The following is a 26,232-nucleotide window of genomic DNA, read 5'->3' as shown; positions in this document are numbered from 1 at the left end:
ATTTGATTGGCCGCAAATAAAATGAGACCAATGAAATACATACAGGTGTGTGTGTGTGTATATATATATATATATATTGGACACCCTCTGATATATATATTCCAAACAACCCTTCTCAATGCTTGGTGATGAGAGAACAAGTATCTTCAGCAGCTGATGGAAAACCTAACACCAAAAGGGAAATGCATTGATCTTTCTTTCTTTCTTTCTTTCTTTCTTTCTTTCTTTCTTTCTTTCTTTCTTTCTCTCTCTCTCCTGTTTTTTTTAAAGAGGAGTTTTTTCAATAGCTCTTAAATGCCCCTCTGTGGCTACAATTACCGATTCTGTGAATGGGAGGGAGAAGAAAGAGGGGAGGGTGTTTGCCCAGGTCAGATTCTCTTCCCTTCGCTTCCGACACACCTCTCAGAAAAAGAACGGAGGGTCTGAAATGGGGTTGGATAAATAAATCTAAGCACACCTAACATTCATTCATTCTCTCTCTCTCTCTCCTGTTTGCAAAAAGAAAGAAAGAAAGAAAGAAAGAAAGAAAGAAAGAAAGAAAGAAAGAAAGAAAGAAAGAAAGAAAGAAAGAAAGAAAGAAAGAAAGAAAGAAAGGATAAAAAAATAAAGAGAACTAGAGTTAGTGAGGGTTTTTATGTAGGCAAAGATGACCGAGCCTGACAGGCTGAGTGACAGGGAGAAAGCATGGATGGAAGATCGAGAGCGTGAGCGTGTCTAAAAGAGAGGAGAAAAGAAAAAGAAAAAGGCAAGGTGTATTTACTCCGACATCAGCCCCACTGCCTTTTGGGGGTGGGTGGGTGACAGAAGAAGACAAAAAGAAAAGAATTGGAGTGTGTGTGTGTGTGTGTGTGTGTGGGAAGCACATAAATGTGGAGAGATGGAGGGAGATGTCGTATTTAGAGTTGCAGCTTTAAAACCCATGGAAGGGCAGCAGAGAGAGGCTTGCCTTGATCCAGAATAGTAAATAAGCCAAGTTCTCCATTCAATATCATTTCCATTCACTTGGTGGCACATCATTATTATTTTATTATGGCTCAATTTTCTTTCAGTGAACTCAGGAGGCACGCATGGCTCCCTTGCCACACCCAAGCTATCCATATAACGACCCTGCAAGGTAGAGTTGCCAGCCCAGAATCCTATCCCGGGCCCTGTGACAATCAAAACCTTGATCTCCATTATAAGTATAATAATTACATATTACTGTCTAAAACTAGCCAGGTCTCCTGCCTCCGAGGAGCACACGATCTAGAAACTCGACCGTAAGATTCGGTGATGGAAGGAAGAGTCCCATTTCGGTGAATGTGGAATATGAAGGTAGAATAAGTTGCTGGCTGAATAGCTCAGTGGTTTAGGGCAGAGGTTGGGAGTTCGAATCCCGCCCCCACTGGGCCTCCTGCAAAGCCAGCCTGGGTAGCCTTGGGCCAGCTGCACCCTGCCCAGGGCGCCCCCTAGAGGAAAAGAATGGGAAGCCACTTCTGAATATTCTCTAAAAATCCTGAAAAGGGTTGGCATAAGTCTGAACCCATTTGATGGCATGCATTTGTTGCTATTGTCAAAATAAGTTTAGGACTGAGAGAGAGACAACGAGGGTAAGGAAGAGAGACCCCCCCTCTCTCAGCTCCCCCCCCCCGGCCTCATTTGTGGGCGGATGGCTTCCCTCTTTTTCAAGTGAAATTTCTAATTTATTTTCCTCCACTGTCCGGCCGATCGATGGGGATCAGAACTTGCTTGTCCAGGCTGGGAAGTGATGACAGGGGAGGGGGTTTGTGGGGGGGGAAGGTCGAGGGGGGGGTTGTCCGAAACATCTGCCCGACAAAATCCAGGCTTTAGGGCAGCTTTGCAGCCTTTTAAGCCCTCTTTGGCTTCCAAGTCATTAAAAAGATATTAGTTCAACGATGAAACACCCGCAGCACCAGGAGGCTTGGGCATTTTCGGGGTGGGGGGGTGAGGGAAGGCATTTATTGATCAAGGCGGCCCAACCAACTCCTCAAGATTCAAGTCACAATTTGAGAAACTTTAAAAGTTGGGACTCTCTCCACTCAGGAAGGAGAGGGGCTCTATCCAGCTTTAAAGGGGCTCCCCAGCTTCCCCACAAAAAACATGTGTCTCAGTCTATCTCTCTATCTCTCTATCTCTCTATCTATCTGTCTGTCTGTCTGTCTGTCTGTCTGTCTGTCATCCACAAGCTTATAATTATACATTTAAAGTGATAAAGTGAAATCTGTCTATCTAAACATCTTCCTTCCTTCCTTCCTTCCTTCCTTCCTTCCTTCCTTCCTTCCTTCCTTCCTTCCTTCCTTCCTTCCTTCCTTCCTTCCTTCCTTCCTTCCTTCCTTCCTTCCTTCCTCCTATCCTTCCTCCTATCCTTCCTCCTATCCTTCCTCCCTTCCTCCTATCCTTCCTTCCTTCCTTCCTCCTATCCTTCCTCCCTCCCTCCCTTCCTTCCTCCCTCCTATCCTTCCTCCCTCCCTTCCTTCCTTCCTCCTATCCTCCCTCCCTCCCTTCCTTCCTTCCTCCTATCCTTCCTCCATCCCTCCCTTCCTTCCTCCCTCCCTCCCTCCCTTCATCCTATCCTTCCTCCCTCCCTTCCTTCCTTCCTTCCTCCTATCCTTCCTCCCTTCCTCCCTTCCTCCTATCCTTCCTTCCTTCCTCCTATCCTTCCTTCCTTCCTCCTATCCTTCCTTCCTTCCTCCTATCCTTCCTCCCTTCCTTTTTTCTCTGCGCTCCTCCCTTGTTTGATCTGCATTTTCTTCCTCATTTTTCTCCCAATCTTCCACCCACCGCAATCCTGACCCTCCAACCTTTCCTCCTAACATTCACTTAAAACCAGGGTTCTGTCAACAGCATGTCATGCAGGACTTTGTCTACCATTCATGTGCCAAGGCTGGGCCCCATCCCTCTTCGAGCAAACCCCAAAGCTGTCTGGACCTCTTTTCGGCAGCTGAAAACCCAAAGCCAAGGCTGGGTTTTCTGGGGGGGGGGAGAGAGGAGATTCCCCCCCTTTCTTCTGGTTGGGCTGGGTGAGAGTCATGTTTTTCTCACAAAACCTCTTCTAAGGTGTGCCCGATGAAAACGCTTTCCCTAAGGCTGCTTTCCCTCCCACCCACCCACCCCCTCGGCGCACAAAGAGCCTAGCTCTATGCAGGGAGTTGAATCCCATACCCCGAACGACAACAAAAAGAAAACCCATATTTTGTAGGGTTTTAACTCCAGGAGGGAGGCGAGCAAGCCCTGAAAAGGGCATAGCTCCTTTTATTATTATTATTATTATTATTGAAAGGGGGACCTGGATGGAATAAGAGGCAAAGAGGGTGAGATGGGGGGGGATGCGACAAAGGGGAGGGTTTGTTTGCAGGGATCATGTTTAATTGGGTTTAGACAGCCCCAGGGAGACAAAAAACTCCTCAATCTGGATCCAATGGAAAGCTCATTTGGTACGTCTGTTTAAAAAAAGGGGGGAAAGACCCATTGTCCAAGCCAAGCAAAACAGCTTTTAAAAGAGGGTCTTTCTCTGGATTGAAGAGGCCGTGTGGAAGGGAAGGCAGGTGACTGGCACGTGCAAAAGAGCAGCCCCCTCCCCTTCTTAAGCCCCCACCCCACCCCACAGATCTCTGCTGAGGCCAGGACCACTTCAACCTCCTCGAAAGGGTCTCCCCAGCCAGCCCAGAGAGAGAGAGAAAAAGCTTTGAATGGGAGCTACGGGCCTCGAGAAGAATCCCTTATTGGCTCTTTAGCGCTGTAGCGCTGTAGCGCTTGGGAACCCAGCCAACTGTTGTTCCAGGCGCTCCGAGCACGCCGGGGCCAGGACAATGCCTTTCGGAGGGGGGGTCTGTAAATTGGGAAGGGGGGATCAACCTGGAGACAAGGATTCCCATCACAGTCTGAGCCTCTGGATGAGTGTGGAGGTTGTTCTAGTCCATTTTGGCTAAGAATTGACCCCAAACCTTCAAATTTCTTGGATATTATTTGGCATTTTAAAAAAATGGAAAGGGTAGTCAATGGTCCATTAAGGGGCAAAACCCTGTATCAAGTTAAAAGCTACCACCCGACAAAAGTCGGAAATGTTAGGAATGTTTATAATTTGGGGGAGAGATTTTTATAGTTCTGCTTCTCAGCTGAGTCGTCGTGAAGCGCCACACGAGATTGGTTGATGAAACGGCAGAATCCGACTGAACCTTACAATAGGATCACGTCCATGTACGAGGGGTGATTTGCAACTCAAGGTGTAACTAGACAAGGAAGTTGTCCAAGATGGCTCCAGGCTGATCTTAAGTGTCCTGTGCCCTTCGAATCGCTGTTGTCATTCAGATGGAACGTTTGATCGTCCCAGGCCATTTTTGAAACAACAGCCCTCACTGGAGTCACAACACACGCAGCCTCCTTTCCCATTAACACCACCTTCCTCCCCGCCGCTTGAGAATAATGCGACTAATAATTTGGCAAGTGACACAGTACTACAGCGATACAACAGCTTGACTGAGAGAGTGCAAAATTTGACAAGTACAGTATATTGAAGTCAACGGAGAAAGGCATGCAATGCATTGTATGGTGTCTCATGAGGGTCGTGTCCTGAACCCCTTGACCTATTTCACTAGAACTTGGATTTTGGGACTCGGGCTTTGGGACCGAAGACTCGGAATTGGCCATCGGACCCAGAGATTGGCTAACTCCTCCAGCCGTTGCGTTCGCGGTTATCTCTTCTTGAATGCGAGTGCTTTCAATGGGATGCTAAGATGTTACCTGCGTGGTGCCAACAGCCTAGCGCTCCAGTCTCCGAGCGGAGCGGATGTTTGAAAGGGCTGTTTTGTTCTCCAAGTTGTGACTTCCCCGCGGTATCACAGCTCCTGTGTAAACACACCGGGGCTGTCAAATGTAAACAGTCCGATTATCATCGTTTAGAAGGTATTGGAGCATTGTGCGCATCCACAGGCATCTCGGCAAACAAGAGCGAGATAGTGATTCTGCCTTTATCTCCTACAATGGCATTTTCCAAGATTATAGTTTTTGGCAAATAGCCGTCTGCCTTGACGGAGTTGAAAAGCCAAGGAGGCGGGGGGGGGAGAGAGAAGGTAGCGCTCTCGGCAAATGCACAACGCTGCCTTCGTGGGATTCAGAAGGTTGAGCCTCGCTTTCCTTCAGGCAGGACCATCGAAACAGGTGGACTACAAGACCCATAATCCCCAGCCACCCAGAGGAGGCAAGGCGGGGAAGCCAGGGTGCTACCTCCAAGTGGGCCCCTCTTCAGCCCTAAAACGAACCTTTAGGGAGTCGGTCCATCTCGTATCTGGCCTTCCTCTTTTCCTGCTGCTTTCAACTTTTCCCAGCATTATTGTCTTTTCCAGAGAATCTTGCCTTCTCTAGATGTACCCAAAGCAGGACAGCCTCGATTTCAACATTTTTGCCTCCAGAGAGAGGGAGAGAGTTCAGGCATGATTTAGGACCCACTCGTTCATCTTTCTAGCAGTCCAGGGTATTCACAAAGATCTTCATCGTTCAGATCTTCATTTTAAAGGCGGTATAATGCTCCTATGACTGTTGCTGCCGAGGCAAGCGGACATCTCTTTTCAAAAACGGCTACCATGGAATGTAATTGAAGGCACCTTTTTCTGGCCCAAAATAATTTTTAATTGAGGCATTAACCTGTTCAGAGCCATTTTCCGGATCACGCCGTGCGACGCCTTCTTCTTGACATCCCCCAGATGCACGGGGCCCGCAGGCTCTCCTCTCCAGCAAATAATGCCACGGCTGTGGTGGCTGGAGATGATGGCCATGGTAGTCCGAGGCCGCTGGAGGACACCATGTCTACCCAGACAGGTTTGATCGAGTCAAAAGAGGAAGCAAACGGGGGTGTTTCTGCTGACAGGTGACCTCCGAAGGATGCTAGAAAGACAGCCAATGGGCCCCTCCATCAGAGTCTCCTAGCTCTGTGTTACCATTGTCCGTTCCTTTTCAGTATAAAACAAATAAAGCAGAAGGACTAAGAGAAGGCCCCGTTGTTCGGCGCTGAAGTTTAATATTCTCCTGATGAATAGGAAAGACAAGGTTCCCCCCTTGTCCAGAGTCCAGAGGGGCAAAGCAGATGACCAAGAGGGGAGGCCCGGACAATGGGAAGAGTTCAGCTAATGGCTTCAGGGCAAAAACACCTGCACCGGGAGATTAAAACGAGGGGGCCAAGGCGGACAATGAGAGATCAGGGAGGCTCATTTGGCCACGAAGCTCCTTGAAAGAGGATTTCCCCGAGAGATAAGAGAAGGGGTCACAGAAAAGAGACTCTCAAGGAGGCCGAGGAGAGAATAGAAGCGAATCACTATGGAAAACAAGCATGCTGCTATACGCCGGGAGGAGTAAGTAGCGTTTAATTGGTTTCTTGGCTGGCCTGGTCTGGCGAAAACATTTAATCCATTCCAAAGTTGACACACACACACACACAGACCCCCAACCAGACAGCAGGCAGCCGTGTGGTCAGTGGTCATAGAGCCAGCGGGGTGGGGGGGTGGAAGGGGGCCGGAGGACTGTGGAAATTAACATTCCAGAAATAAATGAGCAAGAAGCAAATGGATAAACAGATTTTTTTTGGGGGGGGGAGGGTTGTGGAAAATCAGGTGTAAATATAGGTAGATACATATGGTCCACAAATTCCCACAGGACACTGGTCCCCCTTTTACTTGGCACTGGGTGAAGAAGGAGGCAGACCAACTGGAACCAGTTGAGAGGAAGGCAATCAGGAGGAGGAGGAGGGGACTGGAAACCAGTATCCACTGGTTCACTTATCCACTGGCTGAAAATATTCAATGAACCCCCCCCAAAATAACTACCATTTTTTTCCGTGTATAAGACTATACTTTTGTCTAAAATCTTTAGACTAAAAATTGAGGGTCGTCTTATACACGGAAGTAAGCTGAGGAGAGAACAAAAACAAGTGGAGGGGAAATCAGGGATCAAAGCGATTCTGCAGCGCTTTGATCCCTTTCCCCCTACACTTGCTAAGCCCCACTTAGATTTCTTAATTTCTGATTAGAAAAGTCGGGGGCGTCTTATACACTGAAAAATATGGCATTTCCTTGTATTTCCAGGGTGGATTTACCAGAACTGGCCACTAGAGGGAGCCAGAGACCATGCCATGTAGAGCGTTCCATACTTCCACGGTTTTCAGCATCCACGGGGATGGGGCTGAAATCAATTCCCCAGAGATACGGCACTCCTACTGTATATCATATGTGGGCTCTGGCCGGGTTTTCCAGCACGTTACAAATATTTTTACCTCTATATGTAACAGATAGGGTGTTCCATGCAGCTCAGGAAGTGCATGGAACACTTGGGGGAAAAAAATAAATCTGAGAATCTGCTTCTGTTTTCCTTTTCCTTTTTATTGCTGTCACGGCCGAAACGGACCCTACATGGACTGCAGAGGGAAGCGCCGGTGTGCGTGTGTGTCATTTCCGCCCCCCCAAACTCCTCAATAAATTATAAATGCAGCCGAAGGGAAATACACCCCCGATAAATCAGTGTATTGTCACATAAAAAGACTTAAGAGTTAAATAATGCCCAGACCACCAGCAGCTAATCTCCCCCTGGGTTTCTGCTTTGCTAACACAAATTACTGTAAATACAGCCCCTAGAAGCAAAAGGGCAGGAAAGGTGGGACCACACCGGGCTACTCAAGAGATAAAGAGCCTCATCTGTTTGGGTTTAAGAAACAGTGGAGGAAAACCTCTTTAAATTTCACATCTAGGTTGGAAATAAGATTACTGTAATGGAAACTGTGCATACGATTCGCACGGCGCAACGCTAGGATTTTGACTCAGAATTCCCTGGGCGAGTTCTCCCTCCTTTAGGGGTGTACAAATCTGTCCGTTTCGGTTTCGTTCTCTCTCGCCCCCCCCCCCGTGTTCGCATCCTCCTGAACTTTTAAAGTCCTAAATATGGGTTATCCTAAATTCCGACGGAGGTTTTTAAAAGCCCGCATGAGCACTGGTGTAAATTTCTCGCTGTGCGTTTTTCAAAATGCATGTCTTATTTTTTTTATTATTAATTTTGGTAGACAGGGGTGCTCAGCATGCATAATTTGGACAACCACCCTTTTAAGAAGGGTGCCAACGAACCGGAGCAGGTTCAGAGGAGGGCAACCGAGACGATCAGGGGACTGGAAGCGAAGCCCTCGGATGAAAGATTGAAAGAACTGGGCATGTTTTAGCCTTGAGAAAAGAAGAAGGAGGGGAGATAGGATAGCGTTCTTCAAATATTTGAAAGGCTTCCAGTGACAGGAAGCTAGATTTCAGGTGAATATCAGGAAAAAAAAAAACTTCCTAACTGTTAGAGCAGTGCAACACCTCTCTGCTCACGGAAGGAAATCCAAGTCAAAGCAGATCTGGCAGATGGTAGTTCAATTCTCTCTTGAAGGCCTCCAGCCTTGGGGGGCTCACCACCACCTCCCGAGGTCATTGGTTCCATTGTCGTACTGCTCTAACAGTTGAGAAGTTTTTCCTGATATTCAACTTAAATCTGGCTTCCTGATGGTAACAGCAGCTAAGGCTCAGGATAGGACAGATAGGGCCAAGTTGGTGCTGACTTATAACGGTCTCCTCCACCAGCACCATGGAAAGAAAGCGCTACCAATGGGTAGGGCGAATTTTTCAAAGTCCCAACATGGGCCAAAGAACCCATCTTCTCAAGAGCACGTCAAGGCTTTGCGTTCCTCAGACTTCACCTGGCAGTACTGTGTCCCAGTTTAAAGAGGAGACCAACAGCTAGCAATGTGTGTCACCCAGTTGGCAAAAGGTCCAGAAATCTTAGGTCAAAAAAAGAGGAGAAACTGTAGTCCCAGAATGTAGAAAATATATCATTCTTTATTTCATTGTAAAATACCCAACATGTTCCGGCCTCTCAGCCTTCTTCAAGGGCAATACTGTAGTTTCTATGGACGGAAAAGAGCAGATACGGATTAAATGGTTTTCAATGCATTCCTATGGGAAATGCAGATTCAACATAAGAACTTTTCAACTTGAGAACCACCTTCCAATACGGATCAAGTTCTTAAGTAGAGACCCCACTGTATATAAAAAGAATTAGAAGGTATCAGCAGCTGTTCCAGTTATTTTCATTATTCAAAGGTCCGGAGAGCAAATGAAGAATGGACGCAGGAGCCTGGAAATGAAAATGCCGAAGGGCACGTGAGAGCCCTCTCTACAGATCTGAAGGGAACCAAGCGTCTTTTCTGTGGCTTCAGAAAGTCGGACCTGAAAGCCATGGATTCGAATGACGAGAGATTGCCACTAAACCTTAGGAAGATCCTCTTGAGAGTAAGAGCTGTTCAAGGTGGAATGGACTATGCCAGAGGGTCGTGGGTTCCCCCTTATTGGAGGTTTTTACGTAGACGTTGGATGTCCACCTGTCGGGGATGCTTTACTTCTTACTATCCTATTTTTTATCTTAGAACACAGGCAAGGAAAGAAGGAAGGAGGGAAGGAAGCAAGGAAGAATGAACGGATAAAGCTGATGATGGCTAGAAGGAAGGGAGAAATGTATGTCACTGATTATGGGAAGCAGGTTTGAAAACGGTAAAATATGCCCCTAAGAGAGTTTTTGTACTGTAATCTTTCTCCTAAGCCCGGGGAGAAAAGAAATCTAAAATAAAATGGAATAATGTGAACCAAACACCTCACCCGTTGAAAGAAATTTACATCAATATCCATTTCTCAATAACAAAGCAGAACGGCGCATTACAACCAAGGCTTCGCCACTCTTGATATAAAGCTATTAAAGGAAAGTGAACAGAGAGACTGAACTTGGCAGCTGGAAAAGAAAAATCAAAGATGGAAGTCAAAACAAACATAGTTTCTAAAAGGGCTTTTCAAAAATTGCCTGTTGCAGAAATTACCAAAGATAGCAAAATTGCCAACAGGCATGGAGAAAGCCGCGAAAAGGGTGGAGGAGACCAACAATGTACCTCGATGTAATGCCAAGGAAATTAAAATAAAATAATATACCGGTATTTTTCAGTGTATAAGACGCCCCCCATTTTCTAACCCAAAATTAAGAAATCTTAAGTAGGGCTTAGCAAGTGTAGAGGGAAAGGGATCAAAGCGCTGCAGGATCGCTTTGATCCCTGATTTCCCCTCCACTTGTTTTTGTTCTCTCCTCAGCTTACTTCTGTATATAAGACGACCCTCAATTTATAGTCTAAAGATTTTAGACAAAAGTATAGTCTTACACACGGAAAAATACGGTATATATTTTTTTAAAAATTTCAGGCTGGTGGTGGGAGAAAACCAACCCACTCCAAACCTACTGTCTTTCCAGGATGCTTTGCTTGACAATTAATGTCATCCTGAGATATCGGAAAGGAACATTTCCTCTCTTTTCCCCAGGGCAAGCCCTACTCTTGGGCAGAGTTTGGGAACAGTCCACTTGGCTATCCCCTCTTGGCCCTTGAATGTTGGGCACACAAGAACGGTCAACCCTAAGCTCCATAACCCAGCCTGCTGCCGAAAGGGTGGCAGACGGCCCCCTGGACGTTCAGGGTCCAGTTGGCTACTGCCTACGAAAAGAAAAAAGGACACCGCCAGAGTCTTCATCTCCAAGGACTTGGGAATTAAAAAAAGCTGGCCAAGCATTTTAACTGTAGAACAATGCCAAGGACGGACCCTGCGTTGTGTTTGCTTTCTTCTCTTTTTAAAATTCCTTTTAATGTTTGTTGGCGAAAGTTGGACCTGATCCATCAATGTCTTGGTAATCATTTCCTACCTTCATTAGAAATTATTAACACAATGTTATTCCACACCCTTGTAATTCAAAAGCTCCCAGACTTGGTCCTTCAGAGGTTGTTGGAACTGCTGAAAAAATCTTCAGGGTGGGAAAGAGGAAGAGTGTTGAAGCTGTGTCAAAGCACATCCTTTCCCAAGTGTGTAAGAGGTTATATACAAGACGTTGCTTGGAATATATAAATGATGGCCAAGATACATGAATTTTAGAAGATGACCTTGCATTTATTATCTCATAGAGCTCGCTAATGAGCTATTGTATATCCTTGGCCCGTTTCAAGAATGCCACCGTTCAGGGTACCAATTGGGGGTCACAAGAATGGCGAAATGAGGAATTGGGTAAGAGATCCGATCCATGCCCCCCCCCCCCCAGGGCTCTTGCGTTAAAAGTCTTCAAGATGATACACTTCAGCCTTCACCCCCCAACTAATTTCAGAGTGAAAAGATGGCTAGAGGAGTTCGGACGGTAGGGCTAAATATAGTCTTGTTTCCCAGCAAACGGGCAAAAGCGCGCAGCCGATCATAAGAGGTGGGCGGTGGGAGTTCAGAACGATTCTGGTAAAAGACGGGGCGTCAACCGGCTGTTATTCATCGCGCCTGCGTTAATGGAAAGATAACTGTTCTACAAAAATAAACCATCGGGTTGCTCACGGACGCCATGTTCCTTCTAACAATCATCCTCTCGCTCTTAATGCGGGGCTGGTAGGTTGCCGCCGGTGGGGAGGAGAACGCCGGGGTAGAAAAAGAGATGGGGAGGGAAATCGATTGCTCGATTTGGTATCATTTCAAGCACTCAAGACTTTCTTCCTCAACACCAGACTGCTGATGGCAAACCCAGCTTGGCCGAGGCGCCACGCTTAATGGCCGGCCCCGTTCCGAGGGCCTTCCGAAGCCGGCCGCCCCACCCGGCCTGGCTGGTATTAAAAGGAAGAGCACCAGAGATGGAAGAGTTGCCTGAGAGTTGACTTCCATAATTCATACGAAGGTTATTTCACCAGGGAGCCCGTTCTCATCTGTACTTAAAGATACATTTAAGAAAATGCATCCTCTCTCTGCTGCTCCCTTGGACCACTTGCGGTTTTCCGTCGGAGGGGGCCGGGAGGCTGCGTCTTCAATTAAGGGACACCTTGGGGTTCATTATCACACAGACGCTCCCAGAGAAACATGCCAAATGCTGTTCTGGCACAGAGCTCCGAAGATGAATTAGAAGGATGTCTTCTCCATAAGGCATCCCCCCCCCTCCTTAATTGCCCTTCCTATCATCAGCATGTAGAGTCCCTTCTCCCTCTCCCCTCCTCCCTCCCCTCCCTGCACCCAAGTGGCTTTCACCATCCCCATCTTTCCTGAGCCCATCTCGATTCTCTGGAGGTGTATTTAAGAGATGCCATATCTCAACCCCACCAACACCCCTTTCTTTTGCTTCCGGCTTTCAGGGGTGGGCGGGCGCGCCCCGGGTTGGCACTTTTGCAGATGGGACCATCTCATGTTTTTTTTTTAATAATAATAAAAATAAAAATAAATTAAGACCAGATGCCGGAAGGGGTGTGGAAGGCAAATGGGGAGAGAGAGTGGGAGAGGAAGAAATGTTGCATATCTCACCATTAAAAAAAAAATCAGACAAATCGCAAGCAGTGTCCCCAGTAGTGGGTGGGAAAATAAACACCAACACTTGCCACCCTGGGGCCAAGGAGGGAGACGCACCATTTGTCCCATTTTCATGGGAGTGGAAAAAAATACAAAGGGGATAATATGAATGGGTCATCACAGCGGTAGCAAAGGCAGCTACTTCTGAAGGAGTTGAGAAAGAGAATAGAGTCTTTCTCCTGGGCTCAGAGGTTGGCAGAGGATGGAATTGGTCACGAAAAGGTAAGACCGTCTACAGCCTACCGGTCACGAGGTCAACCTGTTGTCCTCGGAAACCGGAACATCTCCAAATGCTGGGCGCCAAGGAACATGGATGGGCATGAGGCCCACTGTATGGTGGGCGTCCGACCTTGTTCCCTTGTGGGAACAAGGATGACACGTTCGATGGGACTTCTGCTCCACCCCACCGGCGCTCCTCTTAGGATCTTGTAACTGAGTCTTCCCTAGTCAATGGTTCACGATCTAAGATGTCATCGACTATATTCTGCCCTACGGGGGAAAGACTTAGAAACCTCCGGGCTTATAGAACGGTTTCTTGCCAGGAACCTCCGGAGACTTCTTGGTGAACTCTTGACCAACCTCGCGTACTTGGCGAGGAAAAGCTTTTGCAGGTCAAAAGGGACCCCGTCCGCACAACGTTTACGGGGAGCCCCATCGTCAAAGGGAAAAGACTGGGCCACCCTGCAGCTAACCAACTATTGCCGTAAGTTAAAAATAAAGAAATAAAGACGCCCATAGCAATCGCTCCTGCAGAAGCTATTGAAGAGGAATGGAGATCAGGGTTCAAGGTGCCGGTATTAATTTTTCAATGCTTCTTTTATAGAGATCCAGAGAGACTTTAATACGTAACCCACAAGATGGCTTGTGGAATTTTCTTTTTATTATAGAGAGAGTGTAAAATGCAACTGTCAGTCAAATAAAAAGAACATTTTTTTTTTGTTTAAAACACATCATGCTTAACAGTATTCCAATTGTGTTTCTGTATAGTTAGACATTTCAAGCATTATAAAGAAATAAAGGTGAGGGTGGAGGAAAAGGACCCTAAGAACATTAACTTCAGTACAATTCAAAACGGAATGTCCCGCAGGTCAATTAAAAATGTCAAGAAAAAATAGCTTTACTTCCGTTTTTTTTTCTCCTTTAAAAATACACTGTTATCTGTACAAGAAAACACTACAGTAAACACTGGAAACCATATTATCCCTTTTATTAAATCAAAAAATTATTTAGCGCATACCTGTGGTTAATACTAGATTTCATTTTTATTTCTCTAGGTAAATTTTGACAAATATTAAGATAAGAAAATACTTAAAAACAAAACAACCAAAAAAATGGGGGAGGGGGAAAAAAAAGCAAACACACACCCTGGAATTAAAAAATAGTTACTACTATTTTATATGATTTAATGTTCCACAGTGTTTGTTAAAGTTACTAATAGCAGTTCCATCTTAATATTAAAAATAACAGTATTTATTTCTGAAATAGACAAAAGGTATCGTTTCATTTTTTTTTTAAGATCAGCTTGGAGGTCTTAGATACACAAATGCAACGGGCAATTACAGACGTGGAAAGAAAAAAAATAGTATCGCTAAAAAATTAACACATTGTTTTTATATTACCCTTTAGATCTCTAGAAATTATACAACCCCTACAAAATTCTCCCCACAATAACCAGCGTTGACAGCAAACAGTAACTGTCTTGCTAAAGAATTCACATAATTAATTACAATACATACCATAGTTCAGTTTCTTCTTTTTTTAAAAAAATGCAATAAAATCAAAAAAAAGACAGCCAAGGTACAAGAAATTAGAAGTAAAATATTTAATGAATTTACATATTTAAGAATATTTAAATACTGCTTTTCAAAAATTTCATTTTTTTATTTTTTGTTTTTTTTTTAGAATTTGTTACATACCACCTAAGACTTCCAAGCCTTTTTTTTTCTGTTCCAACAGAAAAAAAAAGTTTTTTTTAAAAATTAAAACACAAAGAAGGGGGGGAAAATGGAGGGGGAAAAAAAATTCCACTGGTTGAAATGTCACAGTTCGGGAGTTACGTTTTCATGCCAGATGGTCTCTGGCTTTTCTCCAAAAAAAGAAAAAGGGAAAAAAAAAATGATCACTGAGTTTTACTTATTTTTTTCCTCTTTTTTTTCTCACAAATTTGGAAAAGGAAAAAAAAAAATTTAAAATGAAAAACAAACAAAAAAATTACCCACCATGTCCATAAAGTTTAGTATGCATTAATTGTTCCTGATTCTTAGAAAAAAGTTCAGTATAGATTATCCTAACAACTAGTGTTTCACGAAAAAAAAAAAAACAAGAGTCTTCATCAAAATGTTGCAAATCTAGAAACCTCTGTTACAAAAAAGGTTTGCTTCCACAATGATTCCAAGAGAAAAGAGAGAAAGAGAGAAGAGCGCGCAGGGAGGAAAAGGGCGGGGAAAAATATATATTCAAGGTTCTTGTTCTACTGCTCCTGAAAAGAAAAAAGAGAGAAAAGATTTTTTAAAAAAGACCGAATTTTGGCGAACACAAAATTTGGCGAACTGGGACAAACACACGGAAAGAACAACAAAATTGATTCTTTTACCCTTTAAAAAAGGGAGCCGAGGTGGGAAAGTTGTGTGTTGTTTAAAAAAAAATAAGATTCGCCATCCCTAAAAATGCAACTGTGTCTGTTCACAAGAGGGAGAGACCTATCAAAAATCACAGTGAGGGACCTCATCTCCTGCATGAGACTGAGACGCCGAGAACTTGCTTAGGGTTTTGGGGGGGGGGTTGGTTTTTAAGCCATGCTTGGACACCACTTGTGCAAAATGTTTCTACCCATCCTTGTGAAGCCAAGGACACGCCCATTCCAGGCACAAGACAGCAGGCAGACTGTTCACAAAGATACAACCAACCCATTCGGGGCTTGTACTTTTTTAACCGTCCAATCCAAGAAAGCCAAGAGTGCAAAATTATATACGTTCGCAGGCACTTGGGGAATTCAATCTGCAAACGTGCAAATTCACCCCGGGGCAGGCAATACACATACAACTCTCCCCCCACCACCACCTTTTTGGGGCAATTTCTTATTTAGTGCAAGGAACAACCTATTGCATTTTACCCTCCTAGCTAGATATGTCCTGCCGGTTCGGTTTTTCGGATGGACAGGTATTGGGTGTTTTCCCATTGCCGTCTCCTCCAGTGGGTGCCTATGAAGAGGCAGTGTCTGGAGGAGGTGGGGAGGAGGAGGAGGAAGGGCCGGAAAGCTGGGGAAATTCACTCAGCAAATTAAGAACCCTTTCCAGGGTTCCAGGGAAGAAATCTCTCCTTCAATCAGAAGGAAGAGACGGAGGAGTCTCAAACAAGCATAGGGAGAAAGGGAGGGCTGGGGACTTTTGGTCATGATCCTGTTAAGCAAGGGAGAGCGATTCAGGAAGAAGACTTGAAAAGGTACCTAATGAGGGAGAAAAGGAATACTCACCTGGCTGTGGGCCTGAGCTTGTCCTAATGTCTGCCCGTAATAAGCCGCCTGCTGTCTATAGTATTCTGCCCAGGCCATTGTGTAGTCCGGCTGGGAGCTGGCTTGGGACGCCGCGGTGGCAGCGTGGCCTGCAGGAAAGGAAGACACACCGTGCCTGAGGTTAGGGGAGAGGGAAGGAGAACGGGGGCCCCCGTGGCCAAACTGAAACCTCCCGCCTCGCTAGCCAAACTGGGTTCCGTCCGGGGTGGCCAAAGGCCGGCTGCTTTGGCAAGCTGGGAGGTTGTGGGCATCACCTCCACCCTCTGAGCGTGGGTCTGCAGCGGGGGGGATTCCCACCCCACCCCAAAAAGGGGGACATTTCCACTGACTTGGAAGAGATCCACAAGGAAAGGATGACGGAAAGGTGCTCTTGTATTTAAAAATGAAACAGAGAAACTAAAAATAAAGTTGACCGCTGAGTAACTCTTGAGCTGGCTGGACTGGACAGCTCATGTGGGTTGAGGTCTCTGGCTGTGGAGCCAAAGGCTGGGAGTTCGATTCCCCCCACTGGGCCTTCCTGGGAGGAGAACAGCCCGCCTGGGTGGCCTTGGGCAAAATCTGCACAGCGATCCCGGGGCAACCTTTGAAGAAAGGAAGGGGGGAAGCCTTACTCCGCCTAATATTCTAGGTAGAGAAATCCCTGAGTATTCTCTACCTAGAAAACCCTGGAAATGGGGCTGTCGTAAGTCAGAATTGACCTGACAGCACAGGATGATGATGATGATGATGATGATGATAAGAAACCCTTGGGCCCTCTCTCTCCCACTCTCCCCTCCATCACGCTGTGAGCTAAAAGCAGAGGGAGGAGGGGAAAAAATGGTATTTGGAATGGGTCACTCTTTTGGGGTGTGTGTGTCTCGGGGTGGCCGATCGCTTCCAATCCCACGGAAAAAGAGGGGAACCACCGCTTCGACTCACTTTGCTTCTTGTAATAATCTTCCCATGCTTTGCTGTAGTCGGGCTGGCTGGTTTGCTGCTGGTTCTGTTGACCTGCACACAAGGCAACAACAAGGAGGGGGGGGGGAAACAAAGAGGCCGGGTCAGCCACCGGCAGCTGGGCAGAACGGGCCGGCCCTGCTAGGCAGAGGCAAGGCTACAGGTGTCTCCCCCCACCCCCCGAACAACGCCGGCGGTTTACAAAACGGACAGGGCCCTCTGGGAATTCCCCTTGTACCGCGATCCCCAGCATTCCTTTTGAGAGGAAGAGGAGGATGTGTTTTCTTTCAAAGACCCCCTCAATTTCTGTTATGAGAAAGAGATTTGGGTGCTGTATCTCAAATGAAGCTCCCTGCTTGGGTTCATTTGGACAAGGTCGTAAGAACCCAACCGCACGTCTCAACGAGCGTTGACCCAATTAGTCAATGAGATTTTGACATGTAAGGCTCCTTGATTGACTGGGTCTACTCTAGCTAGGATCAATAACAGTAAGATTTCGCTTCTCTCTGTCATTGAGAGTTGTAGCCCTCTGTAAGTAACAAAGAGTTTAATTCTCATTATATCCAATCAACACGTCCAAGAGTCCAGCAACAGGGGAAGATACCTCAACACACCTGCGGAGCAACAAGCCGGGAACACTGGGTGGGTCTGGAACCTTGTTCTTTACAGGCCAAGGTCCGATTTCTGATTGTTCATTTGTCACACCCTTTCTGAGACTTCCATAAGGAAGGTATCCCCCCCCCCCCGTCTTTTGAAACAGAATAGAAGAAGTCTCTTCCGACTTCCCATCCACAATCAAACTGAAGTGGTTTCTTCTATATTTTTGGATTTTCCAGGCATGTCGTGACCTGGGTTGGCCCTTCGCTGGCGCTGGGGGTGGAAATGTGGCCTCCAAGATCCACCCTAGTTGCCTACCACTGCTTTAAAGTCGTAAAAGCTGGGTTCCCTGACCTGGCAAGCTGGTCTGGATGCAGGCAAAGAACGCCCAAGGCTCTAACTGCATTTGGTCTGCTTCCTGTTCAACATTCAGGAGAGGGAGCTCCGTCTCGTGACTCCAATGCCCTTCCAAACCTCGGGGGTGTGACAGCCAGTGAAAAATCAACTTTTTCTCCTCCTTCAGCCCAGCTAGGAACCACACATCTTGGCAAAATGCATTTTGCCATGAATTTTTAGACTTAGCCTCTAAAAGTAAATTCCCTGGCGTGAAATCCATCTTGCCATAAACTTGGGGACTTTTAAGTTCCTCCCACTGGTACAAGCCTAACAAAGTGGTCGTGATCCACCATCCGGATGTCAAGAGTCTGCCCCTGTGCAGGCTGGCAAAAGTGACCTTAAGAATATTCCAGAACAGCCGTAACTAAAGCTGTGCAGATCTGCGTTTATGGGCCAGTCCCAGCGTTCCCGAGTTCCTGGCCAACATCTGCAGGACGCCAGCATGATCATCGCAAGCCCCACCAGGGACTCAACGCTTAAGGAGTCACAAGGCAAGGAGGAGGGAGGAAAGGGAGGACAGGGGATTCAAATTTGGAACCCCGTCTTCTCTCCATGTGACCTTGCGATGGGAACCACAAAATACACAGACAAGCAGGTGGACGGGGTGAAAAGAGAACTGCATTCAGGAGAAAACGCAAGCGTTTGATGGAGGCAAAGAAAAGGGAGCGACATGAAGGAACCACCACCCGGATCTCATCAAGACAGAGGGTGCTTGTGGAGTTGTGTGTGTGTGTTTTTTTGAAGTTACGGCAACAATACAAGAAGCGTGACTGGAGGGAAGGGAGAGGACCAACTTGGGAACGTTCAGGGGCAGCTAAGAGGGCCTGACCAAAAGGAAAAGTCAGAAGCCCGGCTGCTAAAGGTCAGGGCCGGCTGGACGGCTCCCTCCCTCACGTCAACAAAGAAATCATTGAATGCCTTTTCTTCTGGGCAGAATTACAGTCCACGGCAGGCTGAAAGGAGGCCGCTGAAAAGCCGTGTCACAAGGCAAAGTGTTCTCACCTCCGCCTGCTAATTGTGGGGAAATAATTAAAATCTAACGGACATGCAGCAGGGGGAGGAAAGACGAGAGACTGGTTCTCTTTCAACGGGCAGAAGGGGTGGGGAGAAAGGGGCTGGGATTTGCGCTTCGCTCTCAATGTGGCTCTAAAGCAGGAGATCGGCCCCTTCCCAATCCATTATTATTCTAAGTTCCTTGTCAGCGAAGGGACGTGCAATTCGTGCTGCAAGAAGCAGAGCGACGGTGGCCACCGTGGGCGACGCAATGAGGCTTGCCGTTCTGCACAAAGGCGTAAACCGGAGATTCTCTGGGTATGAGGGTTTGTCAACCCAGGCCGAGGACTGGCCGGTTCCTGTCTCAGCCCTGCACTGGCGTGGATGGACAGAGAGGCAGAAAGACAGACAGACGGACGCGACTTACTTGGAACCTGTTGCCCAGGTTGTTGCCACGTCTGGTAGGTGCCCCCCCAGCCCTGCGTCATGAACGCCTGAGGACCACTGTGGGCGACAGACAGAAGGGTTTATCTATAAAGCACCCCGAATGATATCCCTCCTCCTGCTCCCACGAACAATGCCGAAATTAAAACAAGGCGCCCGACAGCTGTGCGAACGCAAGCGCGAGAACTTACTTTTGATGAGGTGTGGCAGGGGGCTGGCTGAAGGGGCTCTGGCCGAAACCTCCAGGTCCACCCAAGCCGGTACCCTGTGGAAAGGAACAAGATCCATGGATCTCTTTTCATTCCCGTGGATCGAAAAGCGAGGCTAACGAGACAGAAAGCGTGCCACCGTTTCTTTGACGGCATCGGTATAAAAGTTGACCAACAAAGGCTAATTCGGGGAAGGGGGAGTTCCCCGTCTATGCTTTACTCAACCCACTGCTTCAAAACTGTGATTCACTAGGGCAACGATCCAAGACTTTATTTTGTTCTCCAGCGACGCCAGGAATGGAAACCTTCTCTTCTTTCCTCGACGCTCTATGGCACCAACATGGATCTACAGCAGTGGTTCCCAACCTTGAGCCCCCCCCAGATGATCTTGGACCACAACTCCCAGAAGCCTTTGGCGGTGCTGGCTAGGATTTCTGGGAGTTGTAGCCCAAGAACATACAGGGACCCCAGGGTTGGGAATCTATGATGTATGGCAGAGATGGGCACGAACTGCTGAACTGCCAGTTCGTGCTGGTTCGTTTTTGGAGCAAATGTGTGTTCGGTGCTTCCCAACCTTGCCTTCTCCAGTTGGCTCCTACTTAGAGGAAATACCCGGAGGTGACGGGATGCGGCAGGGAAGCCGGGGTGCCGCCTCTGATTGGGCGCCCTCCAGAGGAGGCGGGGCTGTTTGGCCGAAAAACGAACAAGCACGAACTGGCGCTTCGTGCCCATCTCTTAATCTAGGATATTTCTGAGCTTTCCCAATTCGAAGTGTAGGGTGCGTGGTGGGGGCTGTTAATGCGATGGAAGAGTGGCCGATTCTGGCAGAAGCAACAGAATCCAAGAAAACTAAGGCTACTACATTCCGGCTATCATCCCACAGGGAACGATCCATTTCAGGAAAGGCGGAAACTTACGCCCACTTTCTCATCTATGAGATGTCTCGCGAGTTCGATCTGTTGAGGGATGCCCCGAATGGTGAATATCCGAACGTTGGGGTCCGTGTTGGGTGGCGGGTTTCTCTGAAGCTCCACGTGGGCCCCAGACTGCTGGTTTATGCTCTTGATGTTCTCGCCCCCTGCCGAAAAGCAAGAGAGGAAAGAGTTTTTTTGTGAAATGGACAGGAGACCACTCTCGGGCGGGCACACGTTAACTCCAACCACAGTGACGGTCCTCCACGTTTCATCGGGGAAAGTCCAGAGAGAGAAGAACCGACCACACCATCTATAAATAGAGCTATAGATTTGTGATTTTACAATACAACTCTAAAGGGCAGTGTGTGCTAGTTTGTTTTACTATTTTCTTGCTTCACTGGGGAAGGAATGGTGTGTTATTGCGACCAATGACAGAATAGGGACCTAATAAATAAATAAATTGTGCTTTGTTATACACTGTTGATTTACTGTCCTATACATCATCGGTGTTCCTTTATGACAATCAACAGATCAGCAACAGAACCATCCAACAATGGAAATTATTAAAATACAAATGAAATATATGCTGGATATGATTAACTCTTAAAAACAGAAATGAAGTAAGACAATCCATATAAAATTTAATATTTTTTTTTCAGCCTTATTGCAATTGGTGACATTTGATCTTGAGTGATGTTTTTCATGGGATAATTTAACAAAAACATTTTCTGTTTAACCACTTTGAAAGCCTTTAAAATAAAATAAACGAGGCCAGAAGAGTAAAACACGCCAAGTTAAAGCATTGCCGGTTGGACACTGGGAACATAGGAAAACTTTGCAATGTTCTTTTTAATTCTCGCAGTGCGTAGCCTCGTCGGGCATGAGAAGGAACAGGTGGGCAGACCTGCTATGAACAAGAAAACCTACCAGGAGGCCAACGACGAGGCTTTAAAAAAAAGAGCAGCTAAACAGGGGAGGCTTGTTCGAGGGTGGAGCACATCTAATGAAAGTTTGGTTTGACTTGGCAGTCTCAAGAGAAAGACGCCCACGCACGCCCAGAGGGTCTCTTAATGAAATCTGCTTCACAAAGGCTTCCAGAACTGCGACAATGGCTTGATTCTTCTGCCGTAATTTCACACAAGAGCGGAGGCAAGAGGGAGACGAGTGTGTGTGTGTGTGTGTGTGTTGGCATGATAGGCGTAACCCCCATCCTGGATAGGCTGAAACCGAGAGAAGCGAAGGGGGCCAAGCAAGCTGGACAGAACAAATTAGGAGAGAGCATCTGGTCAGCATGGGACGTTCAGCCATGCCTTCAAACGCACCGGTGACTCGCGAGCCAAAGGGAGATGCTTGTTTTCCCCTCTCAGCCTCCGAATGGGGACCTCAGAACGATGAAACTTCCTATCTCCGAACGGGGTGGCTCTTTTCGACTTTACCGGGAAGGGACGTCTCGCTGTCCAGATCCCAGATTCATTTACAAGCAACGCCAAGTGGTCAAAAGTCCAAGACCTTTATGCCGTTCTGGAAATTTCCAGAGGGCGGCTAGCAGCCAGTCGGTGGGGAAAACCAACCAAGAATCTTGCAGCACTTTAAGGAACCACCTGTAGGGATGGGCACGAACCACAGGTTCGGTGGGGTTCGTTTCACAGCCGATCCAGGGTTTGGGGCACCGCCTCCCCCAGCAGCCACCCACGTGGGGGCAGTGCCCAGAGGAGGCAGGGCAGGGTGCGGCTGCTGAGCGGGTGCCTGATGGAGAGGGTGGGGCACTAAAACCATGGATTGGCTGTCTGGCCGGGAAACAAACCCCAACAAACCTGTGGTTCGTGCCCATCTCGAACAACCAGTTTTATCTGGCATGGATTTGAACAACTGGGCTATGGTGTGGAAAAATTTCCTAACTGTTAGAGCAGTAGGACAACGGAATCGACAACCTTAAGGGGAGGTGGTGGTGAGTGCTCCAGCACTGGACATCCACCTGGCAGATATCTTTTGACCTGGACTCTTGCCTTGAGCAGGGGGTTGGACTGGATGGCTTTAGAGGCCCCTTCCAACTTGGTGATTCCATAATTCTCTCACTATTGGCATAATTTCGCCCTCAAGTCTGGGAAGGACCAGCATCCTTCACCATTCAAAGCACCCCTTTCCAATCACATAGAAGGACATTGGGAGAACCCAGACACAAAGCGCCCAGCAGAACGTCGTTCTCCATCACTGCGAGCCTTTCCCCCTTGTTTTCCACAGAGGCAGCCATCCGCTTAGCACATGGCGCCTGTCTAGAGAGTCGTTGGGGGGCAGGGGGGGCTTCCATTCTTCCCTCGTACCCGACGAAGGGGCAGAAGCGTCCGGGGCGGGTGGGGGCGCACAGCTGGGTGGCAGAATTGTAAAGCCATTAATCAAACCGTGCTCTAAAGCTGCCGTGACAAGAGCCCACGTTAGGTGTCAAGATCGCAGCGTTTATCATGGAAATCCAGGCGGGGCCCCCAAAGATCGAGCGAGAAGCTGTGGGGGGGGGGAGTTCTGTCTGCAAGTGTCAGTGCACAGAAAGGGCGCCTGGCTATTGTACAGCTGCCTCCCCACTCTAAAAAACAAATCTCAGATTTTAAACTTTGCCAACCACCACCCCTTTGAGGCACATCCGTTTTCTGCCACAAGAAGGAATATTCTCAACCAGAGACATTGCGAGCATCCAAGCACAGCATCGCAACGTCTCTTTTTCTCATGTGTGTGTGTGTGTGTGTGTGTGAGAGAGAGAGAGAGAGAGAGAAGGCGTCAAGGGATCACACCATCTAAAGAGGAGCGGCGGGCTATTTGTCAGGAAGCAAAAAAGTCTAGGACTGAAGTTCAAGAGCGCGTTTTGTGATCTCCCCCCTCTCTCTCTGACCTTTCTCCTAAACGCTGAAGAGGCTGGAACGTTGTCAGCTGTCAAATCTCCACGTTTTAGCCACTTCCTTAAGAAACACAGCCATGGCGAGCCAATACACTTGAGTAAAATGGCACGACGTACTTGTGTGCTAAAATTTTAAAAAGCAACCTATCTGGTTCATGCTCTCGAGGTGCTCCACCTTGATCAAGAGATACAACACGCAAGCAAAGGAGGTCTCCGTACAAAACTGGTTCTTTCCCCCTTTTATGAAGCCAAGTGTACACACACAGAGTCTGTTTGTGCGAACACAAAAAGTTGATACATCTCTGCTCTCGAGGAAACAGGGGGAAATGCCCAGGATGCTCACCTTTGCCAATCACCAACCCACATTTATCAGCCGGCACGGTGTAGGTGATTTCCTGCATGCCCCCGGGAGTGCCCACGCTCCACTCGCCACGGCCACGGCCCCTTCCTCGTGCCACGGCAAGGCTCCCGAAACCATCACGCTCCTTTGAGGGAAGAAGAAAACATGGTTGGCGCTTCCTGGAACTCACCTCCGGGTTGCACGTTTTCACATATGCTGCCAAAACAATTGCTGAAAAGGTGGTACCGTAAACCGATTCCTAACGAAAACACCAGGGTTTCCCAATTTAAAAAGAAGACACTGAGTCTGATAGAGCAGATGACAGAAAAGGGCTAACATTTCTCCCAACAAGGGACCCAAAGCAGCTCACAACATTAAAATTCATATAATTTAAAAACAGAGTAAGTTAATTATGAAAAGATGAGTTAAACAATATATGATTTAAAATAACAGTGAAAAGAAATCTCACAGGCTGTGCATTCACTTTAAAGTTCCTAGTCCTCATGAGCCACTGATTTGAAAATGCGGAAGGTGGGCATGGCCGGTATCCTGCACACGCCAACGTGGGACAGAAGTCCCAGAAATGGCCAGCGCCTTGCCAAAGAGGCCCGCCTGCTGTTGCAATGTCTGGAATTTACGTAGTCACCCTTCAGACCATTTTGAGACCTGTTCACTTCAGAGTTCCTTCAACATTTTATGCCAGCGTATAAGCAGGACTCCTGAGGTGACATAAGGGCTACTCTGGAGGGAGGCAGCCTCCACCCACCTGTGCTGTTAGGATAAGTTCGCTGATGATGTGGGCTGCGTGCTGACACCGATCCGGCAGACCCATGACCTGAGCGACTCTTTCTGGACTAATCCCATCATCTGTGGAGAAAGAGATGATGAAATGCAAACCCCAAAGGGCAGGGGGACACACACACACACACGCTTATAGCAAGCAAGCAAGAGCCGGGGCCAACCTAGCAGCAAAACTCAAGGGGAGCCGCAGAAGGGAATTTTAATTCCTACGGGGCGTAAAAATATCATAGAATCATGGCGTCGGAAGGGGGCCTCTAAAGCCATTGAGTCCAGCTCCCTGCTCAGGGCAGGGGTCCCGATCCAAGCAGATCAGACCAGAGGGTAGTCCCATTCTCTCTTGAAGGCCTCCAGCGCTGGAATTGCTCACCCCCTCCCCCTGAGGTCATGGGTACTATTGTTGTACTGCTCTAACAGTTGAGACGTTTTTCCTGATGCTCAGCCAAACTCTGGCTTCCTGTCACTTGAGCCCATGATAATATATCCTGCACACTGGGATGATGGAGAACAGATCCTGCCCCTCCTCTATAGGACTACAATTCTTTGAAAAGTAGTATCCTATTATCTCCCCTCTGTCTTCTCTTCTCCAGGCTAATCCTGCTCAGTTCTTTCCATCTTTCCTCCGAGGCCTTGACTTCCAGCCCTCCCCCCCCCCGTAAAAGCCGCAGCTGAAGGCTTAGATCCACGGGGGGGGGGGGGGGAATGCCGCTGCTGAACCCCTGGACTCCAGCTCCCAGGCGGCAGAGCTGAAGGCCAGGACAGATGGGAGCTGTAGTCCGAACAAGACGGAAGGGGGCTACTTCGCTCCTCCGGTCCCCGGCTCGGAGAATAGCGAACTGGAGGGAACCGGGGTTTGACGCCACAGGACGCAGCTTCAATGAAAAGAGAGAAAGGAGATACCCACCACCTAAGAAATCACAGACTGCCATCTTAAAAATAATTTTTTTTTTAAAAAAAAAAGTCTGACAAACCTGGTTTAAACTGAATTCTAACCCCAGCATCGTTCTGGATCTTTTTTATCATTTCGCCGTTTCTTCCTATTACGATTCCCACGGCAAACCTGGGCACTGAGACCTGCCGGTAGAGAGGAGGAGGGAAAGGGAGGAGATGGGAACGTGGGTTTGACAGGCAGGCCCAGAGGTGCGGGAGATTAAGAGACATCACTTGGGTTTAATGCAGAGGCAAGTGGGCTCAGGTAAAGAGGCCGCATGCGAGGGTGAGAAAAGCAGGATGACCCTCCCTGTACGAGATAAAAAGAGAAGGCAGGCCTCTCTCTCTCTCTTCAGGATATAGCAACCGGCAGCATAACCAGATCTTCACCAGAAGAAGGACCATCAAATCACAGAACTAGACAGAAGGGCAAGGCGGTAGAATTCAATTAAGAAGCCAGCCAGCCAAAGTTTCTCCCTCTAAGACAGATAACATCTGAGGAGAAGCCATCCACTGGACTTTGGAATCAACACTTGAGATTTACAAGCAAGACCCCACCGCATTCAATGGCTGGAAAAGAGGACGCCGTGGCTCGAAAAGGTGGATATACAGAGCACCGAAATAATCAAGGGGACTGTAAAAACAGTGCCCCTGAAAATAATACTTTATTTATTTAAAACATTTTTAACCCCGGCGTTCTCCTTAAAAAAAAAACAAAAAAAATCCAAGGCAGCTTACATCCTTAAAAGACAACATTTAAAGCTGAAAGGGTGGTTTACATCCTGAAAAGACAATCTTTAAAGCTAAGGACAATGACTTTGTGCTTTAAAAATGAATTGTCTGTCTGTCTGTCTATCTCCAGCATCAGTATAT

General features: G+C 47.4%; 1 protein-coding gene across 6 annotated transcripts in view; it reads right to left on the bottom strand.

The window, feature by feature from the left end:
• Window positions 1-13,241: 13,241 nt before the first annotated feature.
• FUBP3 (far upstream element binding protein 3) overlaps window positions 13,242-26,232 on the bottom strand; it is a 35,670-nt gene continuing 22,679 nt past the window's right edge. For all 6 annotated transcript variants that reach the window (XM_020794923.3, XM_020794924.3, XM_020794925.3 and 3 more), the window contains 9 exons: window positions 25,401-25,503; window positions 24,398-24,498; window positions 23,635-23,776; window positions 20,408-20,568; window positions 19,473-19,546; window positions 19,265-19,341; window positions 16,834-16,905; window positions 15,877-16,004; window positions 13,242-14,883 (listed from right to left, as the gene is read on the bottom strand). In XM_020794923.3, the coding sequence (XP_020650582.1) occupies window positions 14,875-14,883; window positions 15,877-16,004; window positions 16,834-16,905; window positions 19,265-19,341; window positions 19,473-19,546; window positions 20,408-20,568; window positions 23,635-23,776; window positions 24,398-24,498; window positions 25,401-25,503 (867 nt within the window). In that variant the 3' untranslated portion in view covers window positions 13,242-14,874. The remainder of the gene's footprint in view (window positions 14,884-15,876; window positions 16,005-16,833; window positions 16,906-19,264; window positions 19,342-19,472; window positions 19,547-20,407; window positions 20,569-23,634; window positions 23,777-24,397; window positions 24,499-25,400; window positions 25,504-26,232) is intronic.

This window comes from Pogona vitticeps, chromosome ZW-PAR (assembly GCF_051106095.1).
Source record: "Pogona vitticeps strain Pit_001003342236 chromosome ZW-PAR, PviZW2.1, whole genome shotgun sequence".
Taxonomy (NCBI): Eukaryota; Metazoa; Chordata; class Lepidosauria; order Squamata; family Agamidae; genus Pogona; species Pogona vitticeps.
Note: the sequence above shows the minus strand (reverse complement) of the source record. Positions and strands in the feature narration are given on the sequence as shown.